General features: G+C 42.9%; 2 protein-coding genes across 4 annotated transcripts in view; one reads left to right on the top strand and one right to left on the bottom strand.

Annotated features, from left to right (window-relative positions):
* The window catches only part of LOC124283344 (zinc transporter ZIP10-like), a 30,350-nt gene extending 7,567 nt beyond the window's left edge, over positions 1-22,783 (top strand). Inside the window, exons 2-9 of one of the 2 annotated variants that reach the window (XM_046719385.1) lie at positions 5,683-6,568; positions 6,617-6,949; positions 7,057-7,226; positions 7,516-7,698; positions 8,188-8,332; positions 15,645-15,947; positions 21,043-21,230; positions 21,652-22,783. In XM_046719385.1, the coding sequence (XP_046575341.1) occupies positions 5,683-6,568; positions 6,617-6,949; positions 7,057-7,226; positions 7,516-7,698; positions 8,188-8,332; positions 15,645-15,947; positions 21,043-21,230; positions 21,652-21,798 (2,355 nt within the window). In that variant the 3' untranslated portion in view covers positions 21,799-22,783. Of the gene's footprint in view, positions 1-5,682; positions 6,950-7,056; positions 7,227-7,515; positions 7,699-8,187; positions 8,333-15,644; positions 15,948-21,042; positions 21,231-21,651 lie in introns of both variants that reach the window. The other variant, XM_046719384.1, reaches the window with a different exon arrangement.
* A 968-nt stretch (positions 22,784-23,751) lies between these two features.
* LOC124283343 (cysteine sulfinic acid decarboxylase-like) overlaps positions 23,752-26,685 on the bottom strand; it is a 29,509-nt gene continuing 26,575 nt past the window's right edge. For both annotated transcript variants that reach the window (XM_046719383.1, XM_046719382.1), the window contains exons 13-14: positions 26,047-26,136; positions 23,752-24,293 (exon numbers count right to left, since the gene is read on the bottom strand). In XM_046719383.1, coding sequence (XP_046575339.1) covers positions 24,120-24,293; positions 26,047-26,136 — 264 coding nt within the window. In that variant the 3' untranslated portion in view covers positions 23,752-24,119. The remainder of the gene's footprint in view (positions 24,294-26,046; positions 26,137-26,685) is intronic.

Here is a 26,685-nt window from a genome sequence, read left to right as displayed (position 1 = left end):
ATTTACAAGAGTGACTGAAAATGTAAATGCAAACTGACATCTATACGCAAATGTGTTTATTTCTTTATCACCCCCTACTATTCAGAGCGCTTTAATAACAAATAGCAGCATTTTACCGGCAGTCAAATGTTGAAGACCCGTAAAGGTCCGGGTCAGAATATTGATCTTCAGTAACCCATGCTTGTCGTAAGAGGCGACTAACGGGATCGGGTTGTCAGGCTCGCTGACTTGGTTGACACATGTCATCGGTTCCCAATTGCGCAGATCAATGCTCATGCTCTTGGTCACTGGATTGTCTGGTCCAGACTCGATTATTTACAGACCGTCGCCATAAAGCTGGAATATTGCTGAGTGCGGCGTAAAACTAAACTCACTCACTCCAATGTTGAAGGCGATCTAAATATTGCCTGGAGGCGTATGAATACAAATACGGCAAAAGGTTAAGATCGCTGCCCACTGACAGAAACTCTAGCGCCAATTTTAAACAGTCAAAGTCTGATAAATGTATGTAAAACGTGACACTGTGTCGATTTTAAATGTAATGTTTTACTGAACTCTAGTGTTTATTAGTGTTGATAAATGTGTCAGACGGAGTAAACGAGAGTAACTTAAGTTGTAGTGAACATTGTATCGGTAGTAAAATGTTATGAATGAGAAAAGTAGCCCCGCATTCCGATGTCACGTTATTGACTCAACTGGCCTTTGAAATGGCCTCTAGGGTTTATTTCACGTGTGCCACGTATCGAAAATATGTCATCACTTATTTTAACACACATGGACAATACAAGGTTGTAGAGGTTGGAGGAGGAAGAGAAGGTAGTCTTATGTCTGCTTGTTGTGTGAGGAATCTGTTGATGTGGTGTGATGGTTTGCCTATGTAGTAGTGGTGTTCCGATTAATTGAAATAATCGAAGATTGGTCGAAGTGACCAAACGACCAAGCAATCGATCACATTTTCTCATAATCGAACACAAACGATTTTGGAACTGCTGTTTTAGTGTTTGAAACACTTGACGATGGAACATATCTTCGAAGTTGTCAGGGCCTGAAAACTTGTTTAATTCTTAGAAAACTCACTTCACTAACTGCAAAGTCATGACGGAATATTTCTTGAAGACTCCAGAAAGTTTATGTTCATGATATATTACTCAGCACTTTAAAGTAGCAAGTTGCATCATGTTATACGTATCTGCAATAACAACCTTGGTAGGGTTAATCTGAAAAATGACGCTAACCAATTTTTTTCGATGATTGTTCGTTGGTAATGAAGCAATCATCAATTGTGAGATTTCAACCAATTCCCAACACTACTATGTAGGGAATGGAGATCTTGATGGAGGTTGATTGTAGTTAAGGTATTTTGGAGGAAGGTGATGGACTTGCTGCAATGACTGTTGACTGTTTGGGATGGATAGTGGTTTAGGGCTACAAACACTTTCTTCTCGTGTTCAGTTTCTTCTTGTAGATTTGTCGAGCATATGTTCGTTGATTTTCTGGCTAATGTAGAGATTATGCTGGAGAGATTATCCTAACTTGGGGACGATGTTTGGAGTTGCATTGGATGTACTAATCCGGATGGGTAGGTTTTCTGTACACAGTGGTCTGGAGTTGGTTTGAGGAGGTACAGCACACAAAAGCATCAAGGAATGATACTATGAATGAAAAATATCATGACGCAATTTGCTTGTCAAACGCAATAAACAATCTCATTGTCTCGTTGTTATTCACCATTTTATATAATCAACAACAGATCTAGACAATACATCAATTATGCAATATCAATTATGCAATATACATGCAACACTGGCTTCTTGTACATTTAGTATATATATTCATTGATGTATCTTGTTTGTTACAATTCACCTGACCAAGGAGCAAGGAATAGCCCAGAAACGTTGTGACATACAATAAAAAAGAAGTTGTCATCCATCATATTTGTGTTTTACTTACATACATCACTGAAGCAATGACAATAACTTGGGGGAATACTAATTGCTGTTGTTAGGAAAACATCACTGACTGCATGCACACGGAAGTACTCTATTGAGCTAAGTTCAAGATTAGCGGCAACCTTTAATATGTGATTGAGTTTCCTTTAGGTACAACTTTCAGTTGCAATTTATTAGGCAATTAGACAAGTCGCAAAAATATCATATCGCAAAAACGTGTGTTGATCGCCACGCAAATATCGTGACGCAAACATTTCGTGATTTACAGTAACTGCGTGTTTGTTCTGCTCAGTCTTCATCGCGAATTTTGATGGGGGGTGCTGGTTGTTGAGAAGGGTGGGAAGGTGAATATGAACATGTTGCGGTTGGAGGATAACAAAAGCATCATCTACTTTTCGGTAACAGTTGGCTGGTTTGAAGGGTACATTAGAGGTTTCTGTGCTGAGTCTGTACAGACCAGCAACAACTACAAGAAGCTAGATTCCTCAGCTAGGACTGTCCACATCAAGAAGCCCCAACCTCTTACTGTCTCACCAACCAAACCAAAGGAGATCATACTATTTAACAGTTTAGCGAGTGTGATAAGGTTTATTTCGCCAAAGCATTTTGATTTAATAAAAAGTAAATATTGCAAAAAGTTTGTTTTTTATAAGGAGCATGTATAAGTTTCACAAAGTTACTGACAATGTGTTAAAACTTTCAAATGTAATGACTCTCACTTCATTTCACACATTTTAAACAAACCAAAATGGCGCTACCCATCAGTGAAGCACGATGTAACTAAAAACACCCTGGCCTTTAAGGGGGAGTAGAATAATATAATACAGCTTAATTACAGTTTACTTTAGAGTAAATAAGGAGGAGGCTTGTCTCGGAACATTCCACATGCGCCTTGTGGTGCCCAGTTGCAATGTAGACATAGCTGGCGCTGGTCGATCAGTGTTTCTTGTTGCTATGACATGCTGTATTTTTTTGGGTCAGTAAACAACATCAGCACATTGAAGCAACGATAAGCCATGAAGTACCCTGTTTACCAAGCTGGTTGCACTACATGATAGAGTAACTGACTTGAATTGACAGCCTGGGATGTGATGACATCCCCGTGATGTTAAAGCGACTGGTGTAGATGTAGTTATGAAACTTTTTAAGTATTGTTCATGCCTGTGGCCAGAAACAGCTATATTTCTTAGTCATAATTCTTAGTGCACACCGCACCCCCTCAGATAGCCTTGTGGTTGCCGAGACACCGACACAGTGGTTGGAATGAAACAGAGATGGTGGGCGTCATCTTGTCATAAACGCCAGGATACAATAATATTCGGTTAGTCGACAAGTTTAAAAAACATTTCACGGGAAAGTGAAAGTGACAGTAATGAAAGAACGATATATATATTGTCACTGGCGGGGTACTAGCGCTGTATAAAAGGAAAGGGTTGTAACAAGGTAATACACTATATTCCTGGACTAAGATTTCTTGTTATAAGGCAAAAGACGATATAGATGAGTTATGATCTGTTCAGACATGTCAACAACCGCTAGGGATGAAGACCATTATTGTGTTCACAACATCAGAAACTCAGAAATGAGAGCTTCCGTGTAATATTTGGAAACGTAAAACACTTGAAATATGAACAAATGTAACCGTTTTTGACTTTGTTAAACAAGATGTTGTCCCAACCCAGTGAAGCGTCCGAGAGATGGCTCTCACAATCAGATGCATGACTGTCTATTATGTACAGTAGGTACAAGTGGAATTATTGAACGAATAAATCATTCCAAGGAGTAATAGTTTTCTAACTGTGCCACTTAATAAATTGAATGTTAATGCATTTCTCTTTTAAAGCAATTGTTCATAACATGTCATATTTGGTTCTGTAGTTCTTGAAATTCTCGATATGGTTCTGTAGTTCTTGAAATTCTCGATATTATGTGAGTTGTTCTGGAGTAGTTACTTTGTATTTGTCTAGTTTCATTTAACGATGAAATGCATGACATTAATTTTGTCAGAATGTGTACAACAATGAAAAAGGGGGACACAGTGACACCATAAGTGGATTGAGGCCTCTGGACTTCAATGTGGACATTGACTATCGAATACAGTATGTACAGATTCTTGTACCGTTGTCCAGCCGGATGTACTGGTTTAAAGATGTAAAACAGGAAATTAATTGAAATCTTGGAGGTTACGAGTGATGGCGGATGTTCTGGATGTACTGGTTTAAGATGTGAAACTAGAAACGAATTGAAACTAGTTTCATATTGTTTTAAATATGCGCATGTTGAAATATATTCGCGACTGTTTTTGTAAAGGTTTGTTAGCAAAATAGCCGTACTGGTGTGTTTCACCATATTGGTAACCGTCTGAGCCCCCATCACTGGGAACTTTCCTCCAACATACATCAGAGACCATATATGGTCATACATGTAGTGTCACAACAAGGTCAAAGCCAACTCACTGAACCCAGAACTGTAGTCCAGATTTGTTTGCAGAGAACTATGACAGCGTTAGACAATCAGTACTTCAAACTTGAGCTACAGGTGACACATTAATGGACATGAGCAGAATCTGATATACTCAATCCATATACATGTATTGTAAAAAACCTAGCTATTTATATACACAATGCAATGAAACTTAGAGATTCACTTCTGCCACTTATGCCAATAATATCATATTTCCTTTTGTATACTTTGTAAATTAACTTATTGTCTTCTGAACTATATATGCACATATGTACCGCTCTGAAATCCTGAAGTGTAGCCTTGGCCTATGGTCTCCACTACAAAGAAATTAAGATTGATTGATATACTCTGAGCAATGTGTCCTAAAATAAACCTTGTATCCTGGAATCTAAGATTGGCGCTGATAATGTTTCTAGCTTTGCCAGTGCCATAGTAGCAAGTAAGGATTTCCTCAATGTGGAAGACGTCTAACATCTACATAATTTTAGACTTTACTTCCAACACAAACTGAGTCTATGACATTGTTATATAACTGATACTGTTCAAAGTTGCGATGCACTAGGCTGTGAACAATTTGAGTCTGTATATATTGGCAAACATGGAACATTCAGCCAGTCCCTAAAGATACACCCGAATTAATAGTTCGAAGTGATCTCAAGCTACCTTTTGGAACGACTTTATGGGTCAGTTGTCAGGCTTGGTCACTTGGTTCATTGCGTGTCATTGTGCCCCAGCGGGCACCTACACCTGAAACTTGCACTTGACGCATGCGCAGACAAACACACCCTTAAATAGAAACTGTATAAAGGTTATCTTTAATAATAAATCAAAGTCTGTTGTGGGTTCATCTGATACATGTATATTTCAATTTATTGATTTTACTAAAGAATCCCAAGTATTTTACGACATTTAGGAATGACATGTTAAGTACAAGTACTTGTCACAGGGCCAGTTACACATTTTTGGAAAAACTGAATTTTTCGATTTGTTCTGACAGTCCTGCCGACGTTTATTATATCTTTTACGAACGCTTCGATTATTGCTCAGTCGCGGGGAACGAGACCACCGTGATGAACGTCAGAGTTTAGATAATGTAATCAAAACGATTAGGTATGGAGCTATGGGACATTATCGCGATCTCGATCTTCAGACACGGACATGTTGCTTACAATATTACCAGATATATATTATATATTTAATCTGACACTGAAAGTGGAAGACCTACAGGAGTCGACTAATTCACTGTGACCGTATGTTTTCTTTGTTCTAGTGCCTAGGTCTGGACAGCGTGGTGGCGTTATTTGGAGGGGAAATACGTGAACCGCAGGACCTGATGTATTTGGCTCCAGTGATACTGTATCAGCTGACCCCTTTCTGTGAACGCCGGTTGTCCGACAGAGCCGACCATTCGTCTCAGCATCAACAACAGCATCAACATCGGAAACATCATCACCACCACCACCACCAGAATCAGCATGGAATCATAAATAACAAACGAAACGAAAGCAGCAGTGTCAGGAGTAAAGGTGACTATAGCCTTCACGAGCACTTGGATGCCAATAAACGTAACCATAGCAACAGAGAACATGACCAACATCATAGCCACCATGACGGACACGGGAAACACGATAACCATCGTTTAAAGAAAGTGGAAGAGAAGGGTAACCAAAGCGACAGCCATCAAGAGGCAGAAGAACAAAATAGTCACCATGAAAAGGATAAACAGGGCTCCCATAGTGCCCATGTACATCACGTTAACAGAGGACAAGATCACCATGGGGATCGCAGCCATAATACGGCATCGGCAGAGGTCAAACGTTACCATAGTGGCCACGTGCACCATGTTCATGAAGGAGTGGAGACCAACAGTAGTCATGGTGACCATATACACCATGCTTCAAAACACAAGGACAAAAGTCTCCATGATGACCACATAGATCATGATTCTACGGACAAGGACAGACATCTCCATGGAGACAATATACATCACGTTTCAAGAGACAGAGAGAAGGATTCCCATGGCGACCATATACATCATGAATCTAGGGACAAGGACAAGCATCTCCATGGAGACCATATACATCACGTTTCAAGGGACAGAGAGAAGCATTTCCATGGCGACCATATACAAAATGTTTCCAGGAACAAGGACAAGCATCTCCATGGTGATCACATTGACCATGTTTCTACAGATAAGGACAGACATCTCCATGGAGACCATATGCATCACGTTTCAAGGGACAGAGAGAAGCATTTCCATGGCGACCATATACAAAATGTTTCCAGGAACAAGGACAAGCATCTCCATGGTGATCACATTGACCATGTTTCTACAGATAAGGACAGACATCTCCATGGAGACCATATACATCACGTTTCAAGGGACAGAGAAAAGCATTTCCATGGCGACCATATACAAAATGTTTCCAGGAACAAGGACAAGCATCTTCATGGAGCCCATGTCCATGAAACGTCTGACCACCTTGATCACCCTGAAGACAACAAGCATCACCACTTCAGTCAGTCACCCTTAAAAGGTACGTGTCTGAGAAAACGTTTCAAGTCTTCAAGCTCTACGTCCAGAGAATGTGTGTTTCGTGTTCGAGTCTACTGATGCCTGCCCTGTAACGTCTGTATGTTTCAGTTTGGGGATCCAGCATCCTGGCTGTTCTGCTCATCAGTCTCGTGGGCCTCGGGAGCGTCGTCATCATACCCATCATGAGGAAAGTCTTCTACAACTATGTTCTGCAGTTCCTGGTCGCTGTTGCTGTCGGAGCACTCACTGGTGACGCGCTGCTTCACCTACTGCCACATGTAAGTTCGGAACGCGTGACAGTGTCAGAATGCATATGTGTAACACAGGCCCTCGTGTCTTTGCAAGGATTAAAGATTTTTAAAAAATATATAAAAATTTGAGATGACCCCCGACTCGAAATGCTTTACAGTACAATACATTATGACCTTGTACTGTGTAGCTTTTGAGTCATCTCAAAAACAATATTTTGTCATCTTTAATCCTCGCAAAGACACGAGGGCCTGTGATGTGTAATGTGTCAAAAACTTTCAACTGGTATCGTCTCCAACTTGCTCTATTCAATCACAGGCGATGACAGGCGATATCCATGACAACCACAAAGACACGCACGAGGACAACGACCATAGCGACCATTTTGATTACCATAGCAACTCACTGTGGATGGGACTGTGTGGAATGGGTGGACTGATAACGTTCTTTACCATGGAGAGGCTGCTTAGGATATTCATGGAAAGAAAAGCGAAGATGAAGGTCAGTTTACTGTCTGCTGACATTCATAAACATTTCATGCTGGGTAACATGCTAAGTGCGTTCACTCAGCAAGCACCAGAGTGAGTACGTGTGTGATTTTAGTTTTGCGCCGCTTTCAACAATATTCCAGCAATATCACGGCGGGATACACTAGAAATAGGCTTCACGCATTGTGCCCATGTGGGTTATCGAACCCGGGTCTTCGGCGTGACGAGCGAACGCTTTTACCACAAGGCTACCCCAGTGCTCCAGCAAGCACTAGAACATGGTTTGATTCCCAAATAGTCTGATAGTATTGCAAAACCAGTTGGCCCACTTGCACATGACTTCTGCCTTGTGAGTGTGCGTGCGTGTGCGTGCATGTGGGGTGGTCTCATCAGTCAGCTAGAATGTTTATATTGCCATTTAAACCGATAAGCATTGTAGCAGTGATCATGAAAAGATTAATTTAGATTAGAAAGTACCTTTGCAATTCAATCTTTAACCAAGAGAAAGAAGGCCTCGTCTCCTCCGTCCCCGCAAGTATCAAACACCGGTGCTTCCGACAGCGTGGTGGGCGTGAAGCTGTCAGCCCACGAGGACCCCGACTACCAGGAGTGCGAGGAAATGATGTTCAACGTGTACAGGAAGCAGAGTGAGTACCTCTACAACACTTGTACAGGTAGCACAGTGAGTACCTTTAGAACACATGTGCAGGCAGCGGGATGAGTACCTCTACAACACGTATACAGGCAGCACAGTGAGTACCTCTACAACACGTGTACAGGCAGCACAGTGAGTACCTCTAGAACACGTGAAGGGGCAGCACAGTAACTACCTCTACAACACATGTACAGTTAGCACAGAGACTACCTCTAGAACACGCATACAGGCAGCACAGTGAGTACCTCTACAACACGTGTACAGGCAGCACAGTGAGTACCTCTACAACACGTGTACAGGCAGCACAGTGAGTACCGCTACCACACTTGTACAGGCAGCACAGTGAGTACCTCTTCAACACGTATACAGGCAGCACAGTGAGTACCTCTACAACACGTGTACAGGCAGCACAGTGAGTACCTCTACAACACATGTACAGGTAGCACAGAGACTACCTCTACAACACGTATACAGGCACTCCACCACACGTGTACTGGCAGCACAGTGAGTACCTCTACAAGACATGTACAGGCAGCACAGTAACTACCTCTACAACACATGTACAGGCAGCACAGTGACTACCTCTACAACACGTATACAGGCAGCACAGTGAGTACCTCTACAACACGTGTACAAGGAGCACAGTGAGTACCTCTACAACACGTATACAGGCAGCACAGTGAGTACCTGTACAACACGTATACAGGCAGCACAGTGAGTACCTCTACAACATGTCTACAGGCAGCACAGTGAGTACCTCTAAATCACATGTACAGGCAGCACAGTGAGTACCTCTAAATCACATGTACAAGCGGCACAGTGAGTACCTCTTCAACACGTGTACAGGCAGCACAGTGAGTACCTCTAAATCACATGTACAGGCAGCACAGTGAGTACCTGTAAATCACATGTACAAGCGGCACAGTGAGTACCTCTTCAACACGTGTACAGGCAGCACAGTGAGTACCTCTACAACACGTGTACAGGCAGCACAGTGAGTACCTCTACAACACGTGTACAAGCGGCACAGTGAGTACCTCTACAACACGTGTACAGGCAGCACAGTGAGTACCTCTAAATCACATGTACAAGCGGCACAGTGTGTACCTCTACAACACGTGTACAGGCAGCACAGTGAGTACCTCTTCAACACGTGTACAGGCAGCACAGTGAGTACCTCTACAACACGTGTACAGGCAGCACAGTGAGTACCTCTACAACACGTATACAGGCAGCACAGTGAGTATCTCTACAACACGTGTACAGGCAGCACAGTGAGTACCTCTACAACACGTGTACAGGCAGCACAGTGAGTACCTCTACAACACGTGTACAGGCAGCACAGTGAGTACCTCTACAACACGTGTACAGGCAGCACAGTGAGTACCTCTACAACACGTATACAGGCAGCATAGTGAGTACCTCTACAACACGTATACAGGCAGCACAGTGAGTACCTCTACAACGCGTGTAGAGGCAGCACAGTGAGTACCTCTACAACACGTGTACAGGCAGCATAGTGAGTACCTCTACAACACGTATACAGGCAGCACAGTGAGTACCTCTACAACACGTGTACAAGCAGCACAGTGAGTACCTCTACAAAACGTGTACAGCACGCGTGAGTACCTCTACAACACGTGTACAGGCAGCACAGTGAGTACCTCTACAAAACGTGTACAGGCAGCACAGTGAGTACCTCTACAACACGTGTACAGGCAGCACAGTGAGTACCTCTACAACACGTGTACAGGCAGCACAGTGAGTACCTCTACAACACGTATACAGGCAGCACAGTGAGTACCTCTACAACACGTGTACAGGCAGCACAGTGAGTACCTCTAGAACACGTGAAGGGGCAGCACAGTAACTACCTCTACAACACATGTACAGTTAGCACAGAGACTACCTCTACGACACGTATACAGGCACTCCACCACACGTGTACTGGCAGCGCAGTGAGTACCTCTACAACACGTGTACAGGCAGCACAGTAACTACCTCTACAACACATGTACAGGTAGCACAGTGACTACCTCTAGAACACGCATACAGGCAGCACAGTGAGTACCTCTACAACACGTGTACAAGTGGCACAGTGAGTACCTCTACAACACGTGTACAGGCAGCACAGTGAGTACCTCTAAATCACATGTACAAGCGGCACAGTGAGTACCTCTAGAACACGTGTACAGGCAGCACAGTGAGTACCTCTTCAACACGTGTACAGGCAGCAAAGTGAGTACCTCTACAACACGTGTAGAGGCAGCACAGTGAGTACCTCTAGAACACGTGTACAGGCAGCACAGTGAGTACCTCTACAACACGTGTACAGGCAGCACAGTGAGTACCTCTACAACACGTATACAGGCAGCACAGTGAGTACCTCTACAACACGTGTACAGGCAGCACAGTGAGTACCTCTAGAACACGTGAAGGGGCAGCACAGTAACTACCTCTACAACACATGTACAGTTAGCACAGAGACTACCTCTACGACACGTATACAGGCACTCCACCACACGTGTACTGGCAGCGCAGTGAGTACCTCTACAACACGTGTACAGGCAGCACAGTAACTACCTCTACAACACATGTACAGGTAGCACAGTGACTACCTCTAGAACACGCATACAGGCAGCACAGTGAGTACCTCTACAACACGTGTACAGGCAGCACAGTGAGTACCTCTACAACACGTGTACAGGCAGCACAGTGAGTACCGCTACCACACTTGTACAGGCAGCACAGTGAGTACCTCTTCAACACGTATACAGGCAGCACAGTGAGTACCTCTACAACACGTGTAAAGGCAGCACAGTGAGTACCTCTACAACACATGTACAGGTAGCACAGAGACTACCTCTACAACACGTATACAGGCACTCCACCACACGTGTACTGGCAGCACAGTGAGTACCTCTCTACAAGACATGTACAGGCAGCACAGTAACTACCTCTACAACACATGTACAGGCAGCACAGTGACTACCTCTACAACACGTATACAGGGCAGCACAGTGAGTACCTCTACAACACGTGTACAAGGAGCACAGTGAGTACCTCTACAACACGTATACAGGCAGCACAGTGAGTGAGCCCTGTACAACACGTATACAGGCAGCACAGTGAGTACCTCTACAACATGTCTACAGGCAGCACAGTGAGTACCTCTAAATCACATGTACAGGCAGCACAGTGAGTACCTCTAAATCACATGTACAAGCGGCACAGTGAGTGCCTCTTCAACACGTGTACAGGCAGCACAGTGAGTACCTCTAAATCACATGTACAGGCAGCACAGTGAGTACCTGTAAATCACATGTACAAGCGGCACAGTGAGTGCCTCTTCAACACGTGTACAGGCAGCACAGTGAGTACCTCTACAACACGTGTACAGGCAGCACAGTGAGAGTACCTCTACAACACGTGTACAAGTGGCACAGTGAGTACCTCTACAACACGTGTACAGGCAGCACAGTGAGTACCTCTAAATCACATGTACAAGCGGCACAGTGAGTACCTCTAGAACACGTGTACAGGCAGCACAGTGAGTACCTCTTCAACACGTGTACAGGCAGCAAAGTGAGTACCTCTACAACACGTGTACAGGCAGCACAGTGAGTACCTCTAGAACACATGTACAGGCAGCACTGTGAGTACCTCTAGAACACATGTACAGGCAGCACTCTGAGTACCTCTACAACACGTGTACAGGCAGCACAGTGAGTACCTCTAGAACACGTGTACAGGCAGCACAGTGAGTATCTCTACAACACTTGTACAGGTAGCACAGTGAGTACCTTTAGAACACATGTGCAGGCAGCGGGATGAGTACCTCTACAACACGTATACAGGCAGCACAGTGAGTACCTCTACAACACGTGTACAGGCAGCACAGTGAGTACCTCTAGAACACGTGAAGGGGCAGCACAGTAACTACCTCTACAACACATGTACAGTTAGCACAGAGACTACCTCTAGAACACGCATACAGGCAGCACAGTGAGTACCTCTACAACACGTGTACAGGCAGCACAGTGAGTACCTCTACAACACGTGTACAGGCAGCACAGTGAGTACCGCTACCACACTTGTACAGGCAGCACAGTGAGTACCTCTTCAACACGTATACAGGCAGCACAGTGAGTACCTCTACAACACGTGTACAGGCAGCACAGTGAGTACCTCTACAACACATGTACAGGTAGCACAGAGACTACCTCTACAACACGTATACAGGCACTCCACCACACGTGTACTGGCAGCACAGTGAGTACCTCTACAAGACATGTACAGGCAGCACAGTAACTACCTCTACAACACATGTACAGGCAGCACAGTGACTACCTCTACAACACGTATACAGGCAGCACAGTGAGTACCTCTACAACACGTGTACAAGGAGCACAGTGAGTACCTCTACAACACGTATACAGGCAGCACAGTGAGTACCTGTACAACACGTATACAGGCAGCACAGTGAGTACCTCTACAACATGTCTACAGGCAGCACAGTGAGTACCTCTAAATCACATGTACAGGCAGCACAGTGAGTACCTCTAAATCACATGTACAAGCGGCACAGTGAGTACCTCTTCAACACGTGTACAGGCAGCACAGTGAGTACCTCTAAATCACATGTACAGGCAGCACAGTGAGTACCTGTAAATCACATGTACAAGCGGCACAGTGAGTACCTCTTCAACACGTGTACAGGCAGCACAGTGAGTACCTCTACAACACGTGTACAGGCAGCACAGTGAGTACCTCTACAACACGTGTACAAGCGGCACAGTGAGTACCTCTACAACACGTGTACAGGCAGCACAGTGAGTACCTCTAAATCACATGTATGTACAAGCGGCACAGTGAGTACCTCTACAACACGTGTACAGGCAGCAGCAATAGTGAGTACCTCTCTCAACACGTGTACAGGCAGCACAGTGAGTACCTCTACAACACGTGTACAGGCAGCACAGTGAGTACCTCTACAACACGTATACAGGCAGCACAGTGAGTATCTCTACAACACGTGTACAGGCAGCACAGTGAGTACCTCTACAACACGTGTACAGGCAGCACAGTGAGTACCTCTACAACACGTGTACAGGCAGCACAGTGAGTACCTCTACAACACGTGTACAGGCAGCACAGTGAGTACCTCTACAACACGTATACAGGCAGCATAGTGAGTACCTCTACAACACGTATACAGGCAGCACAGTGAGTACCTCTACAACACGTGTAGAGGCAGCACAGTGAGTACCTCTACAACACGTGTACAGGCAGCATAGTGAGTACCTCTACAACACGTATACAGGCAGCACAGTGAGTACCTCTACAACACGTGTACAAGCAGCACAGTGAGTACCTCTACAAAACGTGTACAGGCAGCGCAGTGAGTACCTCTACAACACGTATACAGGCAGCACAGTGAGTACCTCTACAACACGTGTAAAGGCAGCACAGTGAGTACCTCTACAACACATGTACAGGTAGCACAGAGACTACCTCTACAACACGTATACAGGCACTCCACCACACGTGTACTGGCAGCACAGTGAGTACCTCTACAAGACATGTACAGGCAGCACAGTAACTACCTCTACAACACATGTACAGGCAGCACAGTGACTACCTCTACAACACGTATACAGGCAGCACAGTGAGTACCTCTACAACACGTGTACAAGGAGCACAGTGAGTACCTCTACAACACGTATACAGGCAGCACAGTGAGTACCTGTACAACACGTATACAGGCAGCACAGTGAGTACCTCTACAACATGTCTACAGGCAGCACAGTGAGTACCTCTAAATCACATGTACAGGCAGCACAGTGAGTACCTCTAAATCACATGTACAAGCGGCACAGTGAGTACCTCTTCAACACGTGTACAGGCAGCACAGTGAGTACCTCTAAATCACATGTACAGGCAGCACAGTGAGTACCTGTAAATCACATGTACAAGCGGCACAGTGAGTACCTCTTCAACACGTGTACAGGCAGCACAGTGAGTACCTCTACAACACGTGTACAGGCAGCACAGTGAGTACCTCTACAACACGTGTACAAGTGGCACAGTGAGTACCTCTACAACACGTGTACAGGCAGCACAGTGAGTACCTCTAAATCACATGTACAAGCGGCACAGTGAGTACCTCTAGAACACGTGTACAGGCAGCACAGTGAGTACCTCCTCAACACGTGTACAGGCAGCAAAGTGAGTACCTCTACAACACGTGTACAGGCAGCACAGTGAGTACCTCTAGAACACATGTACAGGCAGCACTGTGAGTACCTCTAGAACACATGTACAGGCAGCACTCTGAGTACCTCTACAACACGTGTACAGGCAGCACAGTGAGTACCTCTAGAACACGTGTACAGGCAGCACAGTGAGTATCTCTACAACACGTGTACAGGCAGCACAGTGAGTATCTCTACAACACGTGTACAGGCAGCACAGTAACTACCTCTACGACACGTGTACAGGCAGCACAGTGAGTACCTCTACAACACGTGTACAGGCAGCACAGTGAGTACCTCTAGAACACGTGTAGAGGCAGCACAGTGAGTACCTCTAGAACACGTGTAGAGGCAGCACAGTGAGTACCTCTACAACACGTGTACAGGCAGCACAGTGAGTACCTGTAGAACACGTGTACAGGCAGCACAGTGAGTACCTCTAGAACACATGTAAAGGCAGCACAGTGAGTACCTCTAGAACACGTGTAGAGGCAGAACAGTGAGTACCTCTAGAACACGTATACAGGCAGCACAGTGAGTACCTCTAGAACACATGTAAAGGCAGCACAGCGAGTACCTCTAGAACCAGTGTAGAGGCAGCACAGTGAGTACCTCTAGAACACCTGTAGAGGCAGCACAGTGTGTACCTCTAGAACACGTGTAGAGGCAGCACAGTGAGTACCTCTAGAACACGTGTACAGGCAGCACAGTGAGTACCTCTAGAACACGTGCACAGGCAGCACAGTGAGTACTTGCTGAATTAGGACTGATGGTCATCAAGGTCATTGCTACTGCTAGGTCTTTGTGGCCTTAAATGATGATTAACTTCACCTGTGGCCATGTGGTTTACTCACAAGTCGACGTATAATCGAATTGATGTTCAAGTTTGCACCGATATCTGCGTCATACATGCAAATATCTTGCCATGGCGTATTTTCTGAAAGTCTACATCTTGTTTCCTCAAGAAAGTCAATATTTAGTACTCTTGTCTTTGTGCTTTCCAGCGATAGCTGCACACAGTTCATTTACTTCAATTGTTTTGTTCTACAGGATTACCAATTGGAGCATGCGCAGGCAGCCTTCTGTCTATGACGGCAGTCTCTCATCCAGAAATCAGTGTGTCGCGAAGTGAGAATCAGCCTCTTTCTGAATCTGAGAAAGGTCACGGTCACTCTCATTTAACCAATGAGCTCCCGTCGTCAGTAGCAACGATTGCATGGATGGTGATTCTTGGAGACGGTATCCACAACTTCAGTGACGGCCTTGCACTGGGTGCAGGCTTTGCCAACAGCATCACAGGTGGTATCAGCACCACCATCGCCATTTTCTGTCACGAACTTCCACACGAGATAGGTAGGATATAAAACCAGTTCCAAACAACTGAACCTCGTTCACTCGAATTCATCCCACTTATCAGTTAGGCATTCAATTACTGAGACCTTATGTAGAGTGTACCTTATGGGTAATTTCGACTTAACCGAGTTCGAGCCCTGCATTTGTGTCAACTAACATGTTAGTCTGGCTGACAAGGGTGTGAAAAGCAAGTTGTTATAAAAGGTTTCTGTTAGAACACAATGTGGTATAAAATGATTTCATCCGATTGAAGTCGGGAGTATACTACTCAAAATAAGTTAACTATATTCAGTACATTATGACTCCAATTGTGGGTGTTATTTAACTTATTTTGAGGAGCATATGAAAAAAGAAAGTCATGGGTAACTCTGTCAGGCCAATGACACCCGAAATTAACCGTGATCGCCCGAGTTCTCTTCCTCTGCTTGTTCTCCTTACAAGGTAACTCGCAGGCAGATTACTTTATACATTATCACACAGGGTGGAAGCGCTGTCCACGCGAAATGTGGAGTTGCCCCAAAAGCAACTCCATTTCCTCGCTGGACAGTGTAAGAAGAACATGTGGCGCAAGAGTAATGGTAAGTTTTCCCTCGCATTTTCATTATTTTGCAAGTATATCAGGTTTTGGCAGACGGGTCTAGAAATTTCAATTTTTTCTATAATAGCTTGACACCCTCTCTATTTATTGCAATTGCGCGTTAAGCGAGGGCACCCTCCAAACAAGATCGCGGAAAATGATCGTTTCAACACGAAATATGACAACCTCATCAGCACACACGCCTTTTTTTGCTGTCAGTTCTTAGATATAGTTATTTTAGGTCTTCATTCACAGTTTAGACTTTAATGCGTCGGCATTTTTTCAGTTATCGTCGAAAAATCAAACTGTACATGTTATATGCAGTTGTGTTGAAACTGTCCATTGAGTTGAATGTTTAGGTTGAAGTAACTGTCCATGTAGTAACATGAACTGTCGAAATTCCACAGTTGTTGATACCCCTTTCCACAGACTTGGCAATGAAAACGGTAGTTGTTGTGATGGATCCCCTAAATGCTATGTTCACACTATCACGATTCGCGCCACGGTTGAAATAGTGGTCTTAATTGTGGACTAATCGTGGTGATCCTATCAAATCTTATCAGATCTTGAGGTCAGGTGTGGCAATCGTTTTTGATCGTAGTAAAATTTTGGACGGTTCAAAAAATTCCTACGATCAACACAATTAATTGTCAATCGTGATCATCGCATCAGATAGTATTGCATCATAACAAAGCACAACATATCGCATCTAATCGTGCTTAGAAATCGTAGTGGTCGGAATCAATCGTGGACAAGACAAACACCACGCTCTGTTGAGATGTGTTGCGATCTCCCACGAACTTTGACGCTCTGTCGGGTCCCATTGCTAACAACCTGACACGAATGACTCACGAGTAGATACGGGTAAATGCAAGTAGATACGAATATTGAAGTTTTTCACGGACGCTCACGATCTGTTACGAGTTCTTGCGCCCATATATGTAATGGAAATCAGAATAACTGCGCCTTCGGGAGTTCCCTCTGATCTTTGCATTTGCTCTGACTGATTTGCGAGGTGCAGAAGGGGTTTTTTGTTTTGGTTTTTTTAAGTATTTTCATTTCCCAAAGTACATTTGGTGTTTTCATAATACATTGTACAAAACATCATACACAACGTCCTCGTCATCAATTTGTTGTTGTCATAATATATTGTACAAAACGTCATACAAAACATCCTCGTTATCAATTTGTTGTTGTCATAATACATTGTACAAAACGTCATACAAAACATCCTCGTTATCAATTTGTTGTTGTCATAATACATTGTACAAAACGTCATACAAAACATCCTCGTTATCAATTTGTTGTTGTCATAATACATTGTACAAAACGTCATACAAAACATCCTCGTTATCAATTTGTTGTTGTCATAATACATTGTACAAAACATCATACACAACATCCTCGTCATCAATTTATTGTTGTCTTTATACATTGTACAAAACATCATACACAACATCCTCGTCATCAATTTGTTGTTGTCATAATACATTGTACAAAACATCATACACAACATCCTCGTCATCAATTTGTTGTTGTCTTTATACATTGTACAAAACATCATACACAACATCCTCGTCATCAATTTGTTGTTGTCTTTATACATTGTACAAAACATCATACACAACATCCTCGTCATCAATTTGTTGTTGTCTTTATACATTGTACAAAACGTCATACAAAACATCCTCGTTATCAATTTGTTGTTGTCATAATACATTGTACAAAACATCATACACAACATCCTCGTCATCAATTTGTTGTTGTCTTTATACATTGTACAAAACATCATACACAACATCCTCGTCATCAATTTGTTGTTGTCATAATACATTGTACAAAACATCATACACAACATCCTCGTCATCAATTTGTTGTTGTCTTTATACATTGTACAAAACATCATACACAACATCCTCGTCATCAATTTGTTGTTGTCATAATACATTGTACAGAACATCATACACAACATCCTCGTCATCAATTTGTTGTTGTCTTTATACATTGTACAAAACATCATACAAAAACATCCTTGTCATCAACACTGTGCAAGCATCATCACCATCAATACAAACAATCATCATTATATGTTCAGGGTGGATTTACTATAATGTATCTGTTATCTTTGCCCAAGGCTAATATGTATACAAATATTCAGATGTACTTGTCAAATGGTATTATACTTATATAACATCTAGGTTGGTATAGTTAGCAAAAGTGTATGGAAGGAGGACCTGGAAGGAGGACCAGAAAGCATAAAATTTTGCTGGGTTTGCATCAGAAAATGCTGTATATTTGGTAGCTTTATAGTAGTTGAGTATTTCCCTTTGAAGCACTTTAAAATCTGGCTTTATATTATTTCGGCTTGGTTTATATAGCATAGATTTCACTATTAAAAACACCAGATTAAGTGGGTTGTTGTTTTACCTTTGAAACCAAAGATAATATTTTCGTGCGACAAGTTAATATTTCCTTCAGACAATATATCAAGCCAATCGGATACTTCCTTCCATAATTTCACGGTATAACGGCATTCGCACAATAAATGAATGATTGTTTCAGGAACAGATTCACAGAATGAGCACATTGAAGAGTCCGTGTAATTCACCAAGTGTAACTTATGTTTAGTCATTAAAATCTTGTGAGGTGCAGAAGGTTGAGCCACATCTAGACAGTCCCCTTGGTCCTCCATGCTCCTGGGATGACATGGTGGTTTTCATCCTCATGGCCCACCTATTGGGCTGCAATGCCTGGATGCCTCAGCCTCAGGAGGTTGTGCAGAGCCACTGCCGCCTTCACTATGTCTTTCACAATATTGGGCATCTGCCCTACTGTCATGAGGAGACACCTGAATCTATTGGCCAGGATCCCAAAGGTATTTTCCCACCATTCTCCTCCCTCTTGAGAGTCCCTTCTTCCTGGACATGCTTCTTCTGCTGTATGGTTTCATGAGGTAGTTCCTGAGTGCGAAGGATGAAGAAGGGCATCTCTTCGTGGTCATCAGGGCTTGCAGTCAGAGGGCAGGGTAGGGGAAGTTCTAAGTCTTCCTCTTCCATGTCGTTGACCAGCCCCGAGTCACCACATATAATTAGCATCTGCCAGTTTGAGGTGGCTTCTTGATAGCAATGTGGTCGCCATCCAGGGCCCCAATGGCGTGGGATATATCCATCTCTGTTCCAACTGGTTAGCTACGGCTGTCCAGTCTTCTGGAGGATCCTCCAGCCTCAAATGGGTTTCTAGGAGGCTGGAGACCTGACCAAACTGTTATCCCCTCTCCATAATGAGCCATGGCCGTACCCAGGAGTGCCTGACTGCAGCTCTCCTGGGCCTTTGTGGTTGGAGTTGTATCTGGTCTGGCTGCTGCTCGTCTTGTGTCATTTGGATTTCTGCTTAAACAACGGCCATTGACTTGTCCATATCGCTGGTGCCACCGGTGGAACAAAGGAAGTCATTATTGTATTTGATTTCGCTCATTCAACATTGGTTAGATGCCCCTTGGTTTTCAGATGCTTAGTGATGTGCTTTACCCGAATGTGCAATGCTAATATCTCAATGATAGTATGAACAATGTACATACTTTGGAATAACCTGGGCTCACAAGTTTTCGTAGCGATATCGTAAGTCATTGTTACAGTATAGTACGTACGAATGCTACGAGAAAAGTTATGAGATTTTAGGCTTACGAGAGCTTTGTGAAACGGGGCCCTGGACTTGGTTATTCCTGGGGTAGATGTATATTTGTATATGTGTTAATACACTTCTGATCGTACATGATTTTTAAAAATTAAATCTCTGTTAGGGTACAAACTGCAATGTGGGTGTACAATCGTACTTGATGGTACAAAATCGTAATAAATACGCCAAAATACGCCAGGTAGGCAGGTCTACAACAAAACATTCTTCTTCACAACAAATATCTCTAGAATAACGTTTGATGACATGACGGTTAAAACTACAAACTGTCAACTCCCTGGACAGTAAAATTACAACGCAATGGACAGTTTGTTTGCTAAATGTGAGCAACTCCATATAAAATGTACAGTTTGAATTTGCGACGATAACTGAAACAATACTGACACATTAAAGCCTAAACTGTGAATGAAGACCTAAGACAACTATACAAAAGGCGTGTGTGCTGATGAGGTTGTCATATTTCGTGTTGAAACGATCATTTTCCGCGATCTTGTTTCGACACTCAGGAGGGTGCCCTCGCTTAACGCGCAATTACAATAAATAGAGAGGGTGTCAAGCTATTATAGAAAGATCTGTAAATTTCCAGACCCTTCTGCCAAATGGCAAAACCTGATGTTCTTGCAAAATAATGAAAATGCGAGGGAAAACTTACCATTACTCTTGTTCTTCTTTCACTGTCCAGCGAGGAAATGGAGTTGCTTTTGGGGCAACTCCACATTTCGCGTGGACAGCGCTTCCACCCTGTGTATCAGGAGAAATTGCTGTATGATGTTTCTTCAGAACTGTGTACAGCACAGCTGGTGCTATCTCTGTCGTTGTTCACAGGAGACTTTGCCGTGCTGCTGCAAGCGGGGATGTCGGTGAAGCAGGCCATCGTCTACAACTGTGTTTCCTCGTTGCTCTGCTTCTTTGGGATGGTCATTGGTGTTCTCATTGGTAACGTGGGACAAGCCTCTCTTTGGATCTTTGCCTGTATAGCAGGAACCTTCCTCTACATCGCTCTGGTTGACATGGTGAGAGTGGCTTTATGGATTTAACATTACCTTCATATGTTTGTTGTTTGTGATCCTAGTTCAAGCAATTAAGATCGGCTATTGGGACATACAGAATCTAAGAAGAGCTGATTATATTCTACGTGACTGTAGTTTATAGATTATTTATAGTCATATAGAAAAAACCCTGTTGGTTTTTCAACAAAAAGTTGAATGTTTAAGAGGTTTTACTGCAGTAACTACTAGTAATATTACGCAATTAATTTTGCTAACATCTTATCCTTTTAACTATATACGTACTGCCAGTAACATTGCCAGAAAGTGATCTATTGATGCACAGGTCATCAAAACCAGCCTTGATATTGCTGGAATATTGCTAAATGCCTCGTAAAAACACACTCACTCATTCATCAAACCTGAAGAAATTTTCATTATATTTCAGCTTCCCGAATTATGTGTAGCGCCGACGAAGGGAGATAACCCGTACTGTATACTTGGCATACAGCTGTTGGGGATTTTGGTTGGAGCGAGTATTATGGCTGTGATAGCGGTCTTTGAGCACAGCTTGATTAAGCTGCTGGACATGTGACGTACACGGCTGTATTATAGTCGTTAAATTATAGGGTACGTTAATACTGTGTGACGAGCTGATTTCCATGTTCAAACACACAGGTTAACCAAGTTGGTCGTGCAGAACTCAAATTGTGAAAACAAAGACATTGTACTGAAACGCACAGTTTTAGGTTTACAATAAGGCCTTTCTACGGGCCAAACAAGTGAGAGCATCATAAGTAACAGGAATTACCAGAACTGACGTGAGTGCACGAGCTAACGTTCTGAATATTGGTAGCTATTTGCCAGCACTGAAAGAAACCTGTGTCCCCTTTTGAATCCACAATAATGTAGGGAGCTGATAAGAATTATGTGTTTTCAATTACGTATCCAATTCACACTTGACAAATACATGAGAAACAAGTCAGGTAGGAAGTGCCTCGAAGAGCCTTATCCTACACCTGGAGAGTTTCTCATTCTCTTTCTCAACAATGAAGCTGGTGACGTTCGTTAAACAAACAGACAGAGAATTGTCGGTATATTCCTCTCGCTGAAGCTTAAATAAGTAAAAGATAATAGCCTCTTTTGACACATCACTGGTTTGGTGTGGTTAGAGGTTTAGGGCACTAGCTTTGGTTGATATGACCTGGAATCGCCCTTATGCAACACTTAGAGAGGTACAGTCAGACTTCTAGAAACCTTCTCATCCCAGAACCAAATCATGCCAGGCCATATTCGTAAACAAGAAGACAGAGAACTGTACATTCCACTCGCTGACGTCCAAATACAAGACAGCAGTCTCTACTGCAACACCCCAACTGCCCTATCCCGTATCGACTGGTTTGGTATGTTTCGATGTTAACGGCACCAGTTGTAGTTCATATGGTCTCAGTTATGCTTTGACTTGTTATGTTACAGTATTAGATGACTATTGTACCACCTTCCAGGGTGTACGATTTACGTGAACGAAATAAGATGTTTTAAATGCCTTCCATATATTTTAATAAAACATTCCAATACAATTGCCTTGTGTTTTGGAGTACATGCTGCGTGTATACACATGGAAAAAAGCATCGCAACATCCACTCTCTGTCTTAGCATCAGTCTGTTACCACTAACCATAGCAAAGGAACTTAACCAAACCTCAGTTTAACTTACTATCTGGATAAATACAACCTCTCAAGGAATAATTTGGTGCTGAGAAGCATAGAAGCTTAATCGGGCAAACCGGCAGCCGAAAAGGCTTGGTCTCTGTACATTCAAAACCAGTTATTACTTTGCGGTTGTGTCAAATCTCGAATATTTCGAAGGATACACTTCAACACAACGGCGTTTGACTTCCAAGAAGTAGGAATCTGACTCAATAAACAACGTGGTTGTTCCATGAAAAACACTAGAGCTATAGATTGAAAACATATTTATTACCTAAATATTGTTGCTAAGGGTAACAATAATAAAAAAATGCTTATAATATATCATAGAAGAATTTGCACAAGACGTGAAAACACGTTTTATGTTACTTCAATGCAGACAAACATCTTGTGATTAAACCGAGTCTAAATCGGCTTCACGGGATTTATTCTGTTCTCGTAGTGGTAGGAAAATATTTTAACACTCAAAACGGAGGTCAACCCTGTAGGACACACGTGTGATGTACATGTATGTTACAGAACACGAGCATCATCACCGCGTGGGTAATAAAATAGTTAGCAGTCAGCTGTGGTGCCGTGTGCAATACAGGATGAGAGTAATGACGTCAAACAGTAGTGGTCACATGACAGAACATTATGATTTTGACTTAACTAGGCTTTGAACTTTTACCACGGCGTAACGTTCTTATGTGGTATGGAAGTATATCGTGGTGCTTACTTCATTGGTGACACAAAACACAGCTATGGTGCTGACAAATCAATCTATATACTCAGGGGTAATCTAGGATTCAAACCTACGGACAGATGGTTATGACACGATAAAGGGAGGCAACTCAACAAATTGCAGTGTCTTAGACCTCTAGGCAACCTTTTACCGAAATGAAGTACGTAAAAACACATAGAAACACATTGAAAAATATACATTCAATTTTCTTAATAATGATGAAAGCTCTGAAAAAAATATAAGGCGATGAATTGTAGCGTTGAGTTGTATTATGCATGAAACGCACAGTGTCTAAGCGGTAATTCACCGATCAACCTTTGTCACAGTTATATGTTGAATAATTTAGCTGACTGGAACACTTGAGACATGTATGTCAACTTTACTGGCACAGTGACCCGGCTCCGTAGGAACAGCCGAGTCATCGTGATTCAGGTTTGTAAACTAGGTCGTGTCGTTCACGATGTCTTCAGCACCTATCACGTCTCACAGATCTCGCCCTAGTCGGTCGATCTCGGACACGACGAAGTCCATGTCGTGGAATGTGCTGTTGGTGTTCGACACAACCATCCGGAAGAAATTCACTCTGTGTCCATCAGGTTGGTAGCCAATCAGAAGAGTTCCTTCTTCTGTCATGCGTTGTTTGATGAGGGGCGCCACCTAGTGAAAGAGGTCAAACGTTCAGGTTATCCTCCTTATTAATAATGCTGTCAAATTCATATCATTATTGCAATCAACCCATTGTTCATTGTGAGAACATATGTTCATGTCACTGGGGGACTGGTTAGGCCACACCCACAAATGAATGTTTGGAAGGTGTGGGGGATGCCACATCATACTGCCAGGTACCCATTTGCTGCTGGGTGAAGAGAGTCCAGTTAAAAAGGCCCCATGCTAGAATACAATATTATAACACGCGCGCTTTAATGCGGGGCAGGGCTGTATACACCGCCCCCTCCCCAGGAAAACAGCACCAAACAACAACAACCAACACAACAATAAGCAAAAATGAATGAATGAATGAATGAATGAATGAATGAATGAATGAATGGACGCTTGTCCCGCGTCAGTATTGTCTGCCTTCAACTGTGACGGTGTTCTACATACGACCAGATACCGTCACATTACAGCAAGAAAACAAGCATCTGCTATATCTGTTGTATTTGTGCATGCTATAGCATGTTATAGCGTGACGCATGCACGCTGCAGATTCCCAGTAATTACTCGTCGCGCTGACTATACAGTCATTGTACACCTGCAAGTCCACACTAGTTTCAATCTTATAAGGATCTCACAACCACACACACACACACACACACCCACACACACACGATTTGATCAATGATTCATTGCAATAAAAACTTCACACATCGTTGATTCTGATATATTTCTGGCAAATAATAACACGCAAGTTTACCCTTGATTCTTTGAGCAGAGTACTACGCAGCATTTCGCAATGTCCTATTTATGATGCGATACACCGGGGAAAAAATTACTGTATACATGTACATCAGATTGTATCCAGCCTTCATGCAGCATCACTGCACAGGCACCCACTGCGGGTCAGAAAATCGACAAACTAAGCCCTGGTTTATTATCCAGCCCCACTACTATATAACATGTAAAGGTTCATCACAGAAATACGGTGACATGATCGAAAACCGGACAATTATGCACACATCAACCGATATATCGTATTTTCAAGGTCTCACAAATATCAAAAGCTTTTGTCCATATCTCTGATGTGTGTAGGAGGCATATACACATGCTTCCCGTGGGGATGCATTTGTTGGTTTTTATCAAATCGCCAAAAACCGAGTTGCTGTGCCGGAAGTATACAAAACTAGGCCGTCAGCGCAATCAAATTGGTTAATAAAATGACAACAAATGCACGTGAGAAAATGAGAGGGAAACTCAAACGTCTTTCATCCAAGATGTCACGTTCTGATGTTTTATCTTGGTAAGAATAATTTTAAAAACAATAACAATATTTTTTATATAAACACATAATAATCCATTCATTCAGTGTAATGTGTTAGCCAATCAGATCGCCGGAGGTAGTGAAGTCAAGCGCTGACTACCTATTTTTGTATACTTCCGGCACAGCAACTCGGTCTTTGGCCATTTAATAAAAAACATCAAATGCATCCCCACGGGAAGCATGTGTATATGCCTCCTACACACATCAGAGATATGGACAAAAGCTTTTGATATTTGTGAGACCTTGAAAATACGATATATCGGTTGATGTGTGCATAATTGTCCGGTTTTCGATCATGTCACCGTATTTCTGTGATGAACCTTTACATGTTATATAGTAGGGGGGCTGGATAGTAAACCAGGGCTTAGTTTATCGATTTTCTGACCCGCAGTGGGTGCCTGTGCATCACTGGCCTAATATATCCAGACATACTTTCGATAGCGCCTCCCACCAGGCTCTGTCTTCCGTTTTATTGCGCATGCTCAGAGGGATGTACCAGAAGCAGACATTTGTGCATTCAGGCTGCAACACAGGAAATACTCACATTTATACACTATACAAAATATATATAGTGACGGTATGTGGAAATCATCATTGTCGTGAAACCCTCGACCATAGGTATGTTACTGACAAACCTCAAAACAATTGTTATAATTATGGCAAACGGGATTCGAATCAATAATTACAGGTATGGGCATAACCCAGGGACGCACATTGCGCGCCATGGACGGCCACCTGCACTTTTCGAGTCGACAGGTGGTTATAAATAAATACATTGTCCTTAACATTTATTAGTATTTAAGACATATTACTCATCTTTTGTTAATGAATAAAAGGTTAAGTGGCCAAGATTCAGTGGCAAGTATCCAACCTGATAATGTCGTTATATATTGTTTACCACGAAAATATCGATTGAATTTATTCATAGCATTACTAGCAACTCTATGTTTTTTATTGACAGACATCTGTCTTCACTCAAAGGTGTGGTCCGCAATTACTGAGGAGTAGTAATCATCCATCACGCAGTGACTCGTGACTATTGTCTTTAGGGATTACAATGGCTTACTGTGT

This window comes from Haliotis rubra, unplaced genomic scaffold (genome assembly GCF_003918875.1).
Source record: "Haliotis rubra isolate DU_JTF1 unplaced genomic scaffold, ASM391887v1 Scf313, whole genome shotgun sequence".
Classification (NCBI taxonomy): domain Eukaryota; kingdom Metazoa; phylum Mollusca; class Gastropoda; order Lepetellida; family Haliotidae; genus Haliotis; species Haliotis rubra.
Note: the sequence above shows the minus strand (reverse complement) of the source record. Positions and strands in the feature narration are given on the sequence as shown.